Raw genomic sequence first — 18,998 nt, forward strand, 5'->3', positions numbered from 1 at the left:
CCATTTCTTAGATTTAAATATTAATATTTCAAATAATAATAAATTAGTTTTAAAATTATATAATAAAACGGATGATTTTAATTTTGAAGTAATTAATTTTCCATTTCTTGAAAGTAATATACATTCAAATATTACTTATTCGGCTTATTATTCCCAATTATTTTGGTATGTAAAAATATGCAGTAACTACACAGATTTAAAAAATAGATGTAAAAAGCTTAGCGAAAAACTGATCTTAAGAGGTTTTTCTGCCAAAAAAATTAGTTGGCAATTCAAAAAAATTTAGTTTTATGTATCATGAACTTTTAAGTAAATATACAAAAAATTATAAAGAAATACTGAATGATATTTTAATTTAATTTCTCTTGTGCTTTTCTTTTTTGGAAGTTTTAGTTTGTAGGGGTTTTCAAACAAGCTTGAGGATCTTTAAATTGGTAATTGGTTCCAGATACCAATAAAAGATACATCTGGAAATGTCTTCATTTGTTCCAGAATGGTCTCTTTCAGTGACCTCTGGGATTTTATTATGGAAACAGTGAAACACATTTTGTATGTAATTTTTAATAGCTTGACTAGTATGCATGTATTTCACAAGTTTTACCTGACATAGGGTTACCATATAGATCTTATGGTAGAGGCTCCACCGTGCCGGGTAAAGAATGTAAAGCCTCGAAACCCGTTAAGGCAGGTGGTGTTTCTTCTGATGAGCCCTAAATGGAAGGTTCTACTTGGAAATATTTTTTTTTTTTTTTTTTTTTTTTTTGCCAAGTAATTACCTCTTAAACATAATATAACATTAAGTGTTTTTTTGTTTCATTGTAATTGAAGTGTTCTCATGTGAAGTGTTCGTCGTGTATTTTTCAATTTGATAAATTTACTCCTTTTAGATGAAGTTCAGAATTTGACTGATATGTAGGATTTATGAGTTTGTAATTTGGAATGAATCCCCAAAAGAAAAAATTAATAATATCCAAAAGATCAGCCAAAAGCAATAAAAAAGCAGCAGTTCAGCCTTAGCCTAAATGACATATATTCTATAAAGAAGCAAAAAAAAAAACTTTAAATGCGTTTTTTTTTAAATTGTTATTAAAAACCAGTTTTTAATACAAGAAGGCTTTTTAGGAATTCAAAAGAGCAAAAAAAAAAAACCGATCAATATCAAATTCACCCATTTCAACTGTTTTAAAGGTGACAAAACAGATATAAGCAAAGGGCATTATGAAATAATTAAGCTTCTAAGTTCATAGTTATATTCAAAGTTTTGTATGCAGTAATGCTCGATGAAACAAAAACTACTAATTTTGATAATTATTTATGTTAAGAATACATAGCTAATAGATACTTCAACTATTCGTATAACGTAAGGGTTCTGAAACGCCACATCCATTCCGTTTCTACCAGATTTCTACTTCTCTTGATGAATAACGAAGAAGACCAGTTTCCAGTCAGCGACTTGTGAAGTTTTTAACTCACGAATAGGGTCAAATCTGTTGTAAATTTAAGCTGTGGGTTGAGAAAAACTGACGAAAAAATTAATGTTTGCGGTCAACATTGATCGCGCCGGCAGCGCGCTGTTTTGGCCCCGCCGCCGCCGGTATTCCCTCATTGGCGCGGCGCCGGGGTCTACCTACAGTACGGTCGGATTTTGCACCGGATGTGGCGTGCGCGAAAGTTTAGAACATGCCTCCACAAGGGCTGAGATGTAAGAGCTCCCTTGGGTCTTTTAAAATAATTTGAAAAAATATCTTACTGAATTTCAAAAAATAGAGTTAATTAATAATTGAGTTTTTTTGTTTTAAAAATTATTATCATTATTATATCGGTTTATTTTTTATTTATTTATTATTATTTTGTAAGGTTAGGGTAGCTATGCTTTCGGGGAGGAAGGGGGGAATCTCTTAGATAATGAATTACATGGATGAGGGATGTGGTTTTGTTGAAGAGTAAAGCGAGAGGCTCGAAGCGTGATTAGGAGGAATCGTTATTTTTTTTAAGGGACTCAACGTGCGTTTTTTGCATAGAGAAGTTTATTTGTGTTTATTTATTTCAATTTGTTTTAATAAAACCCGATTGAATTGAAAAATTGATATGATTGACCATACTAACTTATACATGATAAATACTTGTAACAAAATGTGAATTTGCTTATATCCTTTGTCTGATATAATTTGGCCTGCAACTTATTTAGACTTAGGTCTTCCCATGCCGATTGGCGCATAAGGCGACAACGGCGCCTCACCATGACGACCTCTCTTGTGATTTTGACCAAAGTTCTTCGAGCGACGATCTAAAAAACAGCATCCTTCTCAAGGCATCTTCCTAGTGTTGTCTTCTGTCGCACACGTCTTCTGATGCCAGAAGGAACTCAACACCACAAATCATGGGGTAGGCGGCCCTCACCCATCCGCATCATGTGACCCCAATATCGCCGTCAATCAGTCAGAGTTCTATCGACCAAGTGTGGCTGCTTTTTCTTTTCACGTATAGAAGCGTCAGTTATCTTATCATTTCACTCGATATGAGGGATACACCGAAGATAGATGTTCGCAAAACCATGTATTCATTTTTCAAGCTGCTTAGTGAACGCCCAAGACTCGCAGCCGTACATTAGTACGGAGAGAACGTCACTATTGAAAGCCGGAGATTGAGCTTTAGGGAGTAAAAGCTTGAGCTGCTGGATTCTTCCACACATTTCTTAGTTTATTGGAGGTGCTTCTTGCGCATGCAATGCGTGTGGTAATTTCCCGCTCAAGGCTACCATCATATTTAATGACACTACCAAGGTACTTGAACTCTTCAACTTCTTCTAGTACATCAGATCCGATTTTAAGCGGTGGAACAGGTACGGCATTGACGCTGTTTCGATTGAGTTTTGTTTTCTGTATACTGATTGACAGACCAACTCGCCCGGCCATACTGGAGAGTACAGCGATATTATTCTGTAGCTCCTCTCTTAAATGAGACAGGAGGGTTATATCATCAGCAAAATCACCGTCAAAGAATGTGCGGTGTTGGTTCAGCTGAATTCCACCTGTGAAATTACATATTAGAATTACATAGTCGATGAGAATAGCAAATAGCACTGGGGAGAGAATACATCCTTGGCGGACACCAGACTTCACACTGACCCATTTGGTAGGTTCCCCATTATCAGTTCGTACAGCACATAACCGATTCTCGTATAGCCTGACAATCATACAAACAATCTTGTCGGAGAATCCATAATACCGAAGTATTTTCCATAGTGAGTCTCTGTGGATCAATTCAAACGCTTTCAAAGTCATTGAAGGCAACAATAATCTCTGCCTACCATTCGTTTGCTCCTTGTAAGAGTACCCTCAAACTGAATATCAAATCACCACACGATCTCCCTGGTCGAAACCCACATTGCTCATATCTTAGTATTGCGTCGACTTTTGACTGAATACAGTTCAGTAGTACTTGACAGAAAGTCTTACTTCCTACATACTGTAGAGTGATACCTCGCCAGTTATTACAGTCGGATGTTCTGCCTTTCTTAAAGAGCTTGACGACAACCCCTTTCTTCCAATCGGTGGGAATATTTTCAGTTTCCCATATCTGAGAAATAACATTGTGAAGGGGCTCGTCAATGACTTCAGCTCCATACTTCAAGAGTTCAGGCTGTAAGCCATCAGTTCCTGCAGCTTTGCCATTCCTAAGCTTATGCAATACTGTCATGACTTCAAGCAGGCTTATAGGTTCTTCACTTATGTCAAGTTGGAGGAACGGTAGCTCAACCAGAGGGGATACAGGGTTTGTAGGTAGTGGAAAGTTTAGTACCTCCTTGAAGTATTCCTTCCATGTCTTATCCATGCCTTCCTTTTTTGTAAGAAGTTGGCCAGCCTTACTTTCAATCCCAGGTGCCGGCTTTCTGAAATCTCCAGTTACTTCCTTTGTGATATGATAGACAGACCGACTTTCGCCCTTACTGGCGGCTGCCTCTGCTTCAACCGCCTTTGTCTCAAGAAAGAGCCGTTTGTCAGCTTTGGTAGACCGCTTTATGACCTTGTGGGCATCCTAATATTTAGATTTCAAAAATCTTTGTACTCGACAGTGGACTCACTCTCAGATGATTCCAACATGATTTTGGCTTCTTTTTGGTCATTCATAAGTTTCCAAGATTTGTTGCTGATCCACAGCTCACTTTTCTTTTTTGCATACCCAATGTTTTCTTTGGCAGCACCCCGCACACATTGTACAATCGACTCCAATTGTTTACTGTTGCAGTTGTGTCTCCAGTTGAAAGAATTGCAAACCCATTGGCAAGATTCAGACAGTACGCTTGTTGAAGACTCTTCTCCTGAAGCTTCCGGACGTCAAAGGACTTGATAGAGTTTTTACATTTCTTCACGGTCTTCAGCTTAAGTTTGAAACTGGCAATCACTAGTTGGTAGTCAGAATATGAATCTGCACCACGGTAAGTTCGTACTTCCGCCAGCAATTGTCTATAACGCTTTTTCACTAATATGTCGTCAATCTGGCTTCTTGTAACACCATCAGGTGAAGTCCAAGTATATTTGTGTACTTCACGACGGAGGAACCATGATCCACCTACTATCAGGCTATGGCTGGCACACACATCAACCAGAAGCACTCCAAAATCAATGATAACACCCAGGCCATGGCGGCCTAGCACATCAGGCGCAAAACTGTTAACACTACCAACTTTGGCATTAAAGTCGCCACACACTACTAATACATCATGCTCTGGTGCTGTATTGAGTATGTTGTTCAAATCACTATAGAAACTGTCCTTGGTGTCCCCACCAGCATCGTTTGCGGGGGCATAGGCTGCAACGACGGCAAGCTTAGACTAGGGGCTTTCAAAATGAGCCTTAAGAATTCTGTCATTCATAGGTACAAATTCCAACATCGACTTCTTTGCTTTTTTACTGACAACTAGGGCAACTCCGGCTTCGCGTCTTTTCTCTTTATCTGAGACGAAGACTTCATAGTTGTCAACATATATTGAACCAGAGCCAGTCAACCTGGATTCAGAAATAGCTGCTATTTCAATCTTATATGATTGAAGAATTCTAATCACGCCCTCTAGACGTCCTGGTTGTGTGTAAGGATTAACAGTCCTGACATTCCAAAAAGCAAGACGAAAAGGTTCATTCGCTTTCAAAAATCGTGTCCGGGGACGGTCAGTAGTCGTTACCAGAGAAATCAAATTAGGTCCGAAGCTTTTTGTTGTCGTTTCGAATCATCTAAAATTTTTACAGGGATTAGACTATTGCCCAACCCTCCTCCTTTCCTGGCTTGGGACAGGCTACTCACCAAGCCCCGAGAGGCAAGGATCCTAACAGGCGGAGTTGTTTCTTTTGCAGGCGGAGTTGGCCTGCAAATGAAACAAAAATCAAACAAACCAAAACAACCGTTTCTGTTTTTACCTGTAGATAGAACAGAAAGAGGTCCCTTTTTCTGACCTGTTTCTATTTCTTCTTCTATTTAACAGCAGGCGGGCTTTTCAGTAATGCTATTTAGTCCTTTTCCTTTTGATTAACTCTGTGGACTACAGAGCTACTGGCTTGATTGCCTCATATTTATTACATATTTTCAGATATCTTTCAGTAGATCTTTCGACTCTAGGAGTTCAAATATAAGATGATAGATGTCGATTTTTATGCTCAGTGTGCAGGTATAGTTGACCAGTCTTTTGGCTGATATTTAGATTTTGTTGGGTTTGAAGTATTTTCGCAGTTTACAAAGCAGAGTATGTTTTACAGACTTCAGTATATTACATTCAAATAGGCAATGGTCAATTGTTACATTATTCATATTACAATGGCTACAAAGAGGGGACAGTGGAAATGAACCACTTGAATTAGAAAACTTATACGAGAATGCAAGAAAATTTAGTCCATTTGTTCCAGAACGAATTCTATGATAAATTTTAGAAAAATATTTATTGGGAAAGGGGAAAGGATAGGATTAATCTTATTAAAATTAATATCTGATAGTCTCCATCGGTAAATATCTCTAATCGGGATTGGTCTCCCACTTGGCTGGTCAATATTTATAGCATTTTTTGCTATTCATCAACCTGATAATTACCACTTATACTAGAGTTGCTAGGAAGGTACTGAAAATAAGTTCTTATGCCCCTTGAAGGGAGATTATCTATTATACAGAGACAATGATAAGCGTCAATATCCAACTTATGTTGAGGAGCTGAGACCATCAGCTCAAAGCTTGATAAAGATTTGGAGTGTGCAACAATTTTTTTTGAAATGTCTCTCAAAGGTTGGTTTTCCTGAGGTGTTCTAATGGCATGACTATAGCTTTTAACTTAGAAGACATTATAGATAAATTATTATATAATCTCTCGCCCATTGCAATTTTCAGGTGAGGATGGAAAGCACCACTTGCTACCTTCTCATTCATTTTTGACCCATCAACAAATATTTGGAAGTGTTTTTTATAGGTAATTGTATTAAGTTCAGCAAATATTTTCTGGACAAAAGCAATCTTTATTAAATCTTTATTCCACTTTGAGAAATCAGTATTTATTATGGGAATTGACCAATTCCATAGAGGGGATTGAGGGAAAGTAGGTGCAATTGACTTTTCCGGTATGGGGAACCTCTTCTGAATATTAGCATACTCATCTGCAATGCCTCTATACATGGTTTGATTTCTTTACCAATTATGTAGGGTGTGTGAGCTATTTTATTCAATTTTTGTAAGATGTTTTGTCAAGAGAAAGCTACGTCTCTCCCTTATTGTTGTTAATCCACTCTCCATAAGCAGAAACTTGGTGCTATTTCATTTAATCCCTGTTTATTTTATTTCCACTTCTTCCAAAAAACAACAGAACAGTGCAAATGCGTATTCAGGCAGTTTACTTAAATTTTGAAAAGTTAATTTATTTGAATTTTCTTAGGGAATCTACTGGAAGTTTGCTCAGGATTCTGCTAAAATTTGTTCAGGAAATCTAACTATGCTTTGGCTAAGGAATTTACCTAAACCTCATTTAGGAGATCAACTACAATCTACAGCAGAATTCAAGGGAATCTACAAAAATCATCTCAGAGCCTTCGAAATTGGACCAGGGACTTTCCCCAAAACATCAACAGTAATATGGCTAAGAGAGAGTGCTAAAATGTTGCAGCTGATTAGAATGAAAAATTTGCAGCCAGAGAAGTACAGACTCACAAAATACTGGAATGGTCACAAAGCAAGGTTTACCAGAATAATTTATACCAACAGAGAGTAGAGTCAACTGAAATGATCAATTTTGGGTAATATCTTATTTTTTTCTAACTTTAAAACTGTTTTGAAGTTGATTTAAGTACTGTCCACATATTGCACATATGCTTCAGTGCAAAAGTGATTATGTATTGCACTAGATTTATAAGATACACACATGGTTCTGGCAGAGAAACTGATGAATCCAACTCATCAAGTACCAGAAAATTCTGCAGAAGCCTCTATTCATGCCCAAATAGACTTTTGTAGGTCTGGCTAAGAAAGTTACAGAACTATTGCACAATGAGGGATAAATGCTGGAGAGGAAGAAGATCAATGGAATGATAGACAGGATTGTGGAAGATCAGGGAATGATAGAATTGTGGAGGCCTGTTCAAGCGACTATTCAACTGTCAAAGCTTCCATAGTTAGTTTCAGGAATTCTACACTCTCCAAAATAAGGAAAGTATTCTAGTTGTTGAGCAGTGAATAAGATTGATGAGCCAAAATCAGAGACGAAAATTTGCCTATTCATGCCCAGATAGACGTCTGTAGGTCTGACTAAGATGGTAAAAAAGGTAATGAATACAGCATTGGACTTTACAGCCCCTACCTGCAGTGCTCATCTTCAGTTCATGACCAAGCACCTCCATCCTGTGCTTTCGCTCACTCTTACTGTTTACCTTCTCCAGGTTTATCCAGGTACCCATTAAAAGCTGGGCTGGCTCTGGCTAAGCTTATAGATTCACGCCACTGACCCCCGTTCAAACTAAATAACCAGCAACACCAGGACTCAAACCCCTATCCTCACTGACTAAAAAGGTTACAAAATTATCATATGATGAGGGATAAATGGTGCAGAGAAAGAAGATTAAGAGCATCATAGACATGGCATTGTGGAGGCCTGTTCAAGGGACTATTCAACTGTCAAAGCTTCCAGAGTTAGTTTCAGGAATTTTACAATCTCCACAATAAGGAAAGTATTCTAGTTGTTGAGCAGTGAATAAGATTGATGAGCCAAAATCAGAGACAAAAAATTGCCTATTCATGCCCAGATAGACGTCTGTAGGTCTGACTAAAATGGTAAAAAAGGTAATGAATACAGCATTGGACTTTACAGCCCCTACCTGCAGTGCTAATCTTCAGTTCATGACCAAGCACAGCCATCCTGTGCTTTCGCTCACTCTTACTGTTTATCTTCCTCAGATGTATACTGGTACCCATTTAGAGCTGGGTTGACTCTAGCTGACCGTACAGAGTCACGTCACTAACCCCCGTTCAAACCAAATAACCAGCGACACCAGGACTCAAACCCCTATCCTCACTGACTAAAAAGGTTACAAAATTATCATATGATGAGGGATAAATGGTGCAGAGAAAGAAGATTAAGAGCATCATAGACATGGCATTGTGGAGGCCTGTTCAAGGGACTATTCAACTGTCAAAGCTTCCAGAGTTAGTTTCAGGAATTTTACACTCTCCAAAATAAGGAAAGTATTCTAGTTGTTGAGCAGTGAATAAGATTGATGAGCCAAAATCAGAGAAGAAAAATTGCCTATTCATGCCCAGATAGACTTCTGTAGGTCTGACTAAGACGGTGAAAAATGTAATGAATACAGCATTGAACTTTACAGTCCCTGCCTGCAGTGCTCATCTTTGGTCCATGACCAAGCACAGCCATCCTGTGCTTTTGCTCACTTTTCCTGTTTACCTTCCCCAGATTTCCACAGGTACGCATTTAGAGCCAGGTCAACTCTGGCTGAGCTTACAGATTCATGCCACCAACCCCTGCTCAAACTAAATAACCAGCAACACCAGGACTTGAACCCCTATACTCACTAACTAAGAAGGTTACAAAATAATTATATGATAAGGGATAAATGGTGCAGAGAGAGAAGATTAAGATCATCATAGACACAGCATTGTGGAGGCCAGTTCCAGGGAGTGTAACTGCTAAAGCTTCCAAAGTCAGTTTCAGGAATTCAACACCTTCAAAATAAGGAAAGTATTCTTGTTGTTCATCAGTGAAATAAGATTGATGAACCAATTTTTCCTCAGAGAGGAAAAAAAACTGCCTATTGTTATGTGTCTTGTCAAAGCCAATGTATCTGCCTACAATGTCTATCTCAACTACTTGTGGAGGATAAACATCAACCAAGAAGAACTCACAAACAAGTTAGACTTGTGTTGACATGATTTTGATAGTCACCAGGACTTAAATATGTTCTGAAACTACACTGGCTTTTACATGATGCTTGACAAAAATAAAAAATAAAGAGAGAGAGAGAGAGAGAAATAGAAAATATAATTTTTAAAAATAACAAAGAAAACGAGGGTAATTTCAGCCAGTTTATTATCCTTGTTTATTACCTTGTCTGAAATTACCCTCATTGTCATTGTTTATTTTTTTATTATATTTTCTCTTTTGTCAAAAGTCACCAGGAATTGCTCAGAACAAAAAGAAAGTGTGAAGTTAATTTTCTAAGTCTCATATTAATTAAACAATGTTGACAAAAAATAAAATGAAATTTGATATGGGCAATTAAAAACAGTTTTAATATACCAAATACATGAGGAGGATGGGTCAAAGGAGGGAAGGCTTTTTAAACAAGGATTAAACAAAACCACCATAGCAGACATGGACAGCTATTACTACTAACAATTCACTGCAGCACCAAGCTGCCTGAGGCCAACACAGCTAAACATGCTACTCTTCCACCCCAATCTCTTCAAAGCCTCCCTTTTTACACCCTCCCAGGAAGCTCTCATATTCCTTAAATCTTTCTTTATGACGTCCTCCCACCCCATATGAAACAACCCACTCTCCATTTAGCTCCAGACGGTTGGCTGAAAGGACAACCTTTGGCAATCTGTCATTCTTCATCCACATAACATGCCCTAGCCATCTCAACCCTTCTTTCATTATAACCCTAGAGAACAGAATTGAACTACACTTCTTATACAACCAACACTTGAAGATACGGTCAGGCAGTTAGGTGCACAGAACAATATGTAGGTATTTTGTATGGAAAATATCTAGCAAATCTTCATCCACTTTTTAGAGTGCCCATGCTTCAGAGCCATATTTGACCACTCTCATCACTGTAGCTTCTAATCTTTTAATCTTGGTTTGCAGACTTATCTTCCTAATCTTCCAAAAAAAATTTTAACTGTGAAAAAAGACCCTGAGCCTTGGCTGTTCTACTTTTAACATCTTCACTGCTCCCACTGTCTTTACTAATAATACTACCAAGGTAAGTGAAGCTGTCCACCTGATCAATCCTTTTGTTACCCAAAATAGCCATTTCATATCCACTTATTCCTAGCCTTAGAGATTCAGCCTTCTTAACATTAATTTTCAAACCTATTCTAGCGCCCTGAACTCACAAAACCTCTAAAAGTTCATTCATGTTGCTCACACTTTCATCTAGGATGCTTAGATCATCAGCATAATCTAAGTCCAGGATAGTTTTTCTGTGGTCTCAAATTGCCGTTCCTGTGCTCCTTAAGACAAAGTCCAGTAAATAATCCATATAAAGGGGGGTAGAACACAACCCTGCTTAACTCCTGATTTTACACAAAACCAGCTGCTAACCTCTTTTCCTACCACAACTGCAACAGTGTTATTCTTGTACATAGCACTAACCAGTTTAATGCTAAAGCTCTTCTGTCAACAGAATCGAATGCTTGCTCATAAGTCGCAAACGAGCAACATATCGTCGCAAACATATCTAACATATCGTCGCAAACGAGGCGTTGTGATAACAGCATACAAGCTCCTAAATGCTGAGGATACCATTCCTGGCCTTTTTCAACCGGACAATTCAAACAGAACTCGTGGTCATTCTCAAAAGCAATTCCGAAAACCAGCCAACACCAGACTAAGAAACAAGTTCTTCTCAAATAGAGTTGTCAGCTTGTGGAACTCCCTTAGTGAAAAAACAGTAACCTCTACCAGCGTGGATGCGTTTAAGTCATCAGTGGATAGAGAGTGGCTCAACACACCGTGGTGCACCATTTGGGACGCCACAAATGATGATTAACTATCATCACTGAAGCTGGCGGACACAGGATTCGTCCTATCGCTAGCAAGTGCGATTTAAGGTAATTTTAAGGTAATAATCTATAATACTGAGGACCAAAGGTGTTTGACAACTCAGGTACTTCTCAATTATTAACCTAAGAGTGAAAATTTGGTAAACACATCCTCTACATTTTCTATAATCACACTGTTCTCTTAAAACTTTGTCTACATCACCTTTCAGTCTAAAAAGTATCATATTACTAAGATATTTGCTACCTACAGAGACCAGACTAATACCTCAATAATATTCCACCAATATCTGAGCTAAAGGTAAGGCCAAAATATTCAGTTTTCACCCCTCTTTCTATATTTTTGGTTCTGTCTAATCTATCATCATCCTCCCACTTTTGTTAGTTTTATTATATGCGACCAACATTATCTTTTGAATTATCAGGGAATACCTTTATTTCACTATTTTTCTATCTATATTTACTTGGGAAAAGTCCTTTTTTTTACATAAAATATTAATAAAAAGTATGTACAACTTACCTATTTCAAGTAATGCATTAGATTCTAAAAGAATAGATGACTGACTTCCTCTTTGCTCCAAAAGAGCACTGGGTACAACTTCATGCCCAGATCTGGAGAAGAATTTTAGATTCTTACCAAGAACCATGCTGATCTATCAGTACTGCTGGTTTACAGAGTAAGATCTTAGCTTTGCGTTGCTCAGATACCTTGTATTATTATCCAACTGTTCAGCTAATGGTATTTTAGATTGGCACTGACAAAACTTCCTGTTAGTTTCCACCAGTTAGTACAGAGGCACCAAACGTATCTGCAACCTTCTTTCCATTAAAGCCAGGTATCTATTATTGTTGGTGTTGCATCATGACTGAAAGAAAAGCAATTGTCAAAAAAAAAGTTTTCTATAAAAAACAGGGTTTTTGTACAGTCCTGGCTACTTGTGGATAGAGCCACACTAACCACAAGTGGTTAGCACGCTAGACTTGAGATCTTTTGTCCATGAGGACAGGGTTTTGAGTCCAACTGTTGTTGGTCATTTGGTTTGAACAGGGGTCTGTGGTGTGACTCTGTAAGCTCAGTTAGAGTCAGCCCAGCTCCAAATGAGTACCTATAGAAACATGGGGAAGGTAAACAGGAAGGATGTGTGAAAGCACAGGATGGCTGCCCCCCCCTCCCCAATGCAAACCCTGGATGAAAGACAATAAAACAGAGATCAACACTGCCAGTAGGGATTGTAAAATCAAATGCTGTATTCTTTACCTTTTACCTAGCCACTTTTGAAAGTAACTTAAGTTCCATATCACCTTCCCACTTGAATAAATTGCAGGCAGATAGAGAATGGTTCTAGGCTTTTACTCCCCCTCCCCCTGTGGAAAATGAGGCTTTCCAAATTTGAGAATTTTATTTGAGTTTTATTGTTTTATTTCCATAGAGGGAAGGAATTTTGGTACTTGTGTATTATGGGCCACTCACTCAAGTTTATGCTTTGTAAAATTCAAGAGCTCACCAGTTGTTTTGTTAGTTTCTTTGTTACTTTAGAAATAAATTTGGGCTATAGATTTGCATATTAGGGGGGGGGGTAAAGTATAGTGGGTCTGCATGCAAAATGGCTTTAAAATACAGTTCTCTATCTATCTATCTAATATGCAAAATACTTGTACCAAAAACAATTGCATGCAGACCTGCTATACTTTACTCCCCCCCTAATATGCAAATCAAAACTACTACAACAAACAACTCACTGCAGCACCAAGCCGCCTGAGACCAACACAGCTATGCATGCTCCTCCTCCATCCCAATCTATTGAAAGCCCCCCTTTTTATACCTGACCACAAATTTCCCTTTCCTTTAAATCTTTCTTTATGATGTCCTCTTATTCCAGACGAGAACAACCTGCTTTCTGTTTAGCCATGGACGGTTGGCCAAAAACGACAATCTTTGGCAATATATAATCCTTTATCTGCCCAACGTGCCCTAGCCACCTCAACCTTTCTTTCCCTATACCCCAAGAAAATAGTTTTGAAACACGTTTCTCGCGGAGCCTACTGTTTCAAATACGGTAAGTCAGCAGGATACCCACAGCCATCCTTAAGCAATTTCTCTGGAAAACATCTAGCAAATCTTCATCCACTTTTTTGAGCGCCCATGCTTCAGAGTCATATTTGACCACTGTCATCACTGTAGCTTCTAATATTCTAATCTTGGTTTGCAGATTTATCTTAATATTTTTCCAAACTTTTTTTAAAAGTGAAAAAATACACTGAGCCTTGGCTATTCTACTTTTAACATTTTCACTGCTCCTACCATCTTTGCTAATAATACTACCAAGGTAAGTGAAGCTGCCCATCTGATCAATCTTTTCATTACCCAATGTCACCTTTTCATCTTCACTTATTCCTAGCCTTAGTGACTTGGTCTTCTTGACATTAATTTTTAAAACCTATTCTAGCACCCTGATCTTGCAAAACTTCTAAAACTTCATTCATTTTGCTCACACTTTCATTTAGGATGCTTAAATCATCAGCATAATCTAAGTCCAGGAGACTTTTCCCTCCCCATTTGATTCTGTGGTCTCCCATTGCCTTTCCTGTGCTCCTTAATACAAAGTCCATCAAAATAATCCATAGAAAGGGGATAGAACACAACCCTGCTTAACTCCTGATTTAATACAAAACCAGCTGCTAACCTCATTTCCTACCTTAACTGAAGCAGTGTTATTCTTGTACATAGCACTGATCACTTTAATGTATTTGTCTGGTATACCATACATGGATAAAACCTTTACTAAAGCTCTTCTATCAACAGAATCGAATGCTTGCTCATAATCTATAAAACTGAGGACCAAAGGTGTTTGAAAACTCAGGCACTTCCCAGTTATTAACCTAAGAGTGAAAATTTGGTTGATACATCCTCTACCTTTCCTAAAACTGCAATTGTATATTTTGATTTGCATATTTATGCAAATCAATTTTTAAAATAATGAAAAAACTGGTGAGTTCTTGAATTTTACACATCATAAACTTGATTGAGTGGTGCATAATACATCAGTACCAAAATTCCTTCCCCCTATGGAAATAAAAATATAACTCAAATAAAATTCTAAAATTTGGAAAGACTTATTTTCCATGGGGGGGGGAGGGGGGATTTCCCAGGGGGTAAAGGCTGGCCACCACAGAGAAGAGCCTTTGTTACATAAACAATATTTTTACTACATGTAATTTTGATTTCTCTAGTTTCATTGTTGCCTGAATGCTATGTTTTTACTTGGTTTATGGGTAAAGTGGGCATTCCCATTTTTTAATAGAGAAAGTATAACAGTTATGGTAAGGAGAAAAATATTTCTTCTATTGGTTCAAGTCATAAGATACATAATCCTAGTAGATCCAATGTTAATTAAACATGTATTTTGCAAACTTACCCAATACACTAATTGTTGCATATTTTTCTTCAATTAGAGTAAATATGGAGAAGAAAGATGACAGGGCTTAAATGGGAGGGGTAGCAGAAGAGTACCAAAATGCAGTGGATAAATAGGTGCTTGCAAGACAATCATCCCATATAATTTTCTTACATTCTTTTTAAAATCATGGATGTCTGAGATTCTTTAGATACTAGGAGAGGGAGAGGGCATGACATGTGGCACCATTCTGAAACAACTTGAATGCTTTGGCATACAGCAATCTTTTTTGAATGGTGTTATGTTTCTCTAAGAGTAATTTTGATTTCTCTAGCTTCATTATTGATTGAATGCTAGGTTTTTGCTTGGTTATTAGGTAGTGTGGGCATTTCTTTTTCTCATTTTTTCTTAATGTGTCTAGAGCAAGTATGACAGTTATGGTGAGGAGCAAAACATTTCTGTTTTTGGTCCAAGTTGTAAGATACATAATCCTAGTAGAACTTTTAAAACTGAATGCAAAAATTCAATGTGAATTTTTGCATTATTTATGGCATTTGCATGATACTTTCTTGGCTTTTTACTGACATTTTGGTTGTGAGGTACTGTATGTTTTCTGTGAATCGCAGCACTCATCAGAGTTGCTGCTTAAACCTCTTAATCCACAGAAATACCAACTGCTTGATCTACTCAGACAAAACAAAACTCATGAACCTCACAGATGCTACAAGCAATGAGAAGCTTATTTACAATCACCACAGTGACTAGTCACCATAGTGACTAGGAAAGTCACTTTCTATGTTTGGCTGAAGAAAATGATGAACATTCTGATCTTGTTGTGGATGACTCTCTTGATAATATACATAAAGAATTATACAGCTGCAAGCAAATATCTAAATTCTTACAGGTAGCACTAGTAATTTTGTTCACTTAAATTAATTTTATATATAAACTATATACATACATAATAAGCACACAATTTTTATTGGTTTTAAGTCACCCCTTACAACATGAAAAAAGTGGTAAGATTTTGTTCAAGTAGATACCAACTTATCAGGTAAAGTGAAAGACTTGCATGATCTCTGATAAATAAATAAATAGAAAAATGTTTAGCCTAGGAAGTAATTGTCTGGGCTTACAAGCCACTTAAATTACCATGCAAAATTCAGTGCTCAAGCAAAATTTCCAGTTTTTTTTGTATTCCCATCTTGTCAAGTCTTCAATTAAATAACCTCATATAATAGGGCCATTTTTTCACTCATTAATGTGCTAAGATCTTATATCTTTTGTCAGAAAACGCTTAAAAGTGAAATCTTTGAACAAAGATCTTACATCTTTGGTCGTTTTTGTGCAAATGTCTTTCATCATTCTACTCTGATCAGTGGTCTGAGAACAATGATGAGTAGATCATCAAAGTTCTCTCATCATTTTTCAATATGGCAGAACAGTGGCAGTCTTCACACTTTTTGCTAACATCAGTGAGCTGTAAGATCTTAGAACAAAGATGAGTTAAAAGACAATAATCTTTGCAGAAAGATGTAAGATCTTAGTGCTAAAAAACGGGCCTAATAGCTCAGAGCCTGATGTTTAATTTAAGCTATTGTGGGACTCTAGGAGGCAAAGTTAGGCAACTAGGTAAGTTCAAAACATTTTTTTTTACTTTTTGTGTCAAATTAATGACCCTATGGCACCAAAATGAGTGAAACACAAATCAAATACCAAAAGAAGAAACTATACTATTTGATTTCCTAGTCAATGCTCTTACAAAACATAATAATCACTAGACTGCTGCAACTACTGCAAATTTTGTTGGTTTTCATTCATTTCTGTACAGATTTTCTAATCCCTAATTTGTTTGTAATGTCAATTAAAAAAACCAGCCAGGTGTTTTATACAGCCTAGGGCTACATTTAGAAATATGGAAGGGGAATGTGCTGGGACAACAATTGTATTAGTAGTGGTTATTATATTTCAAAAGAGCATTGAGCTTCATTGGTAATAGTCCACCCAAAATTGAGTTCTGAACTATCCATATATGAACAAAAGAGTAGTACCCTTAGAGAAAGTTTTTCAAGTTCTTTCAGGTACTGCTGCTTTTGCAGGTTTTCATTCATTTTTGCTCTGATGTTTCTTTCTTGGGGATAGCATGATTTTCTGCTTTAGTTAAAATAGATGTTAAAACTATGGTGTGTATATTAGGCATCAAATTTGGATGATATGACCCCTGAGAGTGATTTAGAACTTCTTTGAGGGTCTATAATTTGCTTAAAATTGAATTTGCAAATAAAGCAATTATTATGGGTAAAATTCTACTTTAGCAACTTTTGGGTATCTTGGAAAGGGGTTAGGTTAGGAAAATGAAGCCTTAGGGATGGGTCTATAGGCTAAAGTATGTCCCAGGAAGGTATTTTGGAGTGCCTACCTCTACTCCTTCTCTCTCTATAGGGTACTGACCTTTAAAAATCTGTGTGTTATAAAAGTGAAACCTTGGGAAATAGGCCTAGGTCTTCTGTGTAAATAAAGTACAACAAAATTGTTTCCAGCTTCACAACTTTGCTCAATGCTGATTTATGGTAAAGTTCTATGAAATCATATTATTGAGTTAGGACTAAAGTGAATACACCATTTGATGCCTTTTTTTATGCTGATTACAAATATAATAAGCATTTCTATTGGAAATGAATTTCAGCCCCTCAACCTATATAGGCCAATTCAGGGTTAGGTTAGGTATAGCCTATATAGGGGGGGGGGGCTGAAATTAATGTCCAATAGAAATGCTTATTATATTCGTAATCAGCATAAAAAAAGGCATCAAATGGTGTATTCACTTTATTCCTAACTCAATAATATGATTTCATAGAACTTTAGCCTAGGCTACCCAATTTATAAGGTTTTGAAGACATGCAAATACTCTTCCTAAATTAAGAAAAAAAAAAATTGACATGGCTTAAAATTCTACTCAAATAACAGAAATTGCATTTTCAGAACTAAACTGAGAGACAAAAAACTGAGGCCTAACTGAAAATTAAGGGAAAATATGCCTATAGTTTTGTCAAAATTTCAATAGGTATAGACCTGTCATGTAGGCAAATTTCAGGACCTGCTAGAGGGAAAAGGAGTGGAGGTAGTTAAGCTACTTCAAAATACCTTCCTGGGACATACTTTAGCCTGTAGACCCATCCCTGAAAGTTTCATTTTTCTAACCTAGGGCCTACCCTAACCCCTTTTCAAGATAGCCAAAAATAGCTTAAGCAGAATTTTACCCAGAATTATTCCAAATTTAACACCCCTTGAACTAGCCAATGAACAAATGGCTTATAGAAAAGCATAGCCTATTGTTGAATTAGGCTAGACTTCTTTTTAAATTGCCTGCTGGGTCACTCTTACTCTTCTATTTGCGGTTTTCAGTCATTAGGCTATTTAGCTCTCTGCCTTGTTGTAGCTGCTTGGCTTCAAGGTGCTGGATAAAATACTGACCAGGCTTCTTTTCTCAGTTTATTCTTCTTCTTTTTCTATTTCACAGCAGGCAGGCTTTACAGTTGATACTATTTAGCCCTTTTCCTTTTGCTTCTCTCTGCGTGCTACAGAGCTACTGGCTTGGTTGTCTCTTATTTATTAGATTATTTGAAAAAAACTACGTTTTCTAAAGAGTTAAAGAGGCTGAGTTACAAGGTCGAACCTTAAAACGTACAGGGATTAGGAGGCACAGTTGGGGGGCTGCCGCCCCCAAACCCCGCTTTCGCAGCCTTTAAATAAAAAAAAATTTAAACTGAAAGTAAGGAGCGACATTAAATCTTAAAACGAACAGAAATTATTCCGTATATGAAAGAGGCTGTGCCCTCCTCAACGCCTCGCTCTTTACGCTAAAGTTTTTATTGTTTAAAAAAGAGTTGTGAGAAAGTCAAACTTTAGCGTAAAGAGCGAGGCGTTGAGGAGGGCACAGCCTCTTTCATATACGGAATAATTTCTGTTCGTTTTAAGATTTAATGTCGCTCCTTACTTTCAGTTTAAATTTTTTTTTATTTAAAGGCTGCGAAAGCGGGAGTTTGGGGGCGGCAGCCCCAACTGTGCCTCCTAATCCCTGTACGTTTTAAGGTTCGACCTTGTAACTCAGCCTCTTTAACTCTTTAGAAAACGTAGTTTTTTTCAAATAATTTCTGCACGTTTTTGTACAGTTTATTACTTATTATTGCTTGACTAACTGTTAGCTGATCGTGTCAGGAGTTAAAGTTGGGGGGCTGCCGCCCCCAAACCCCCCGCTCTTGAACATTCTTGTGTTAAGGCTTTTAATTCCTGAATACTCAAATCACGTCGTACAGGGTGCCTCCTAATCCCTGTACG

At 37.3% G+C, this 18,998-nt stretch overlaps 1 protein-coding gene across 3 annotated transcripts in view; it reads right to left on the minus strand.

Annotated features, from left to right (window-relative positions):
* Positions 1-18,257, minus strand: part of Synj (synaptojanin) — a 142,211-nt gene extending 123,954 nt beyond the window's left edge. For 2 of the 3 annotated variants that reach the window (XM_089101836.1, XM_089101834.1), the window contains exons 1-2: positions 18,045-18,143; positions 11,786-12,131 (exon numbers count right to left, since the gene is read on the minus strand). In XM_089101836.1, coding sequence (XP_088957962.1) covers positions 11,786-11,912 — 127 coding nt within the window. In that variant the 5' untranslated portion in view covers positions 11,913-12,131; positions 18,045-18,143. Of the gene's footprint in view, positions 1-11,785; positions 12,132-18,044 lie in introns of all 3 variants that reach the window. The other variant, XM_089101835.1, reaches the window with a different exon arrangement.
* Between the last annotated feature and the right edge of the window lie 741 nt (positions 18,258-18,998).

Source organism: Artemia sp. Qi Xiang Cuo, chromosome 15, assembly GCF_049724085.1.
Source record: "Artemia sp. Qi Xiang Cuo chromosome 15, ASM4972408v1, whole genome shotgun sequence".
In the NCBI taxonomy this organism is placed as follows: Eukaryota; Metazoa; Arthropoda; class Branchiopoda; order Anostraca; family Artemiidae; genus Artemia; species Artemia sp. Qi Xiang Cuo.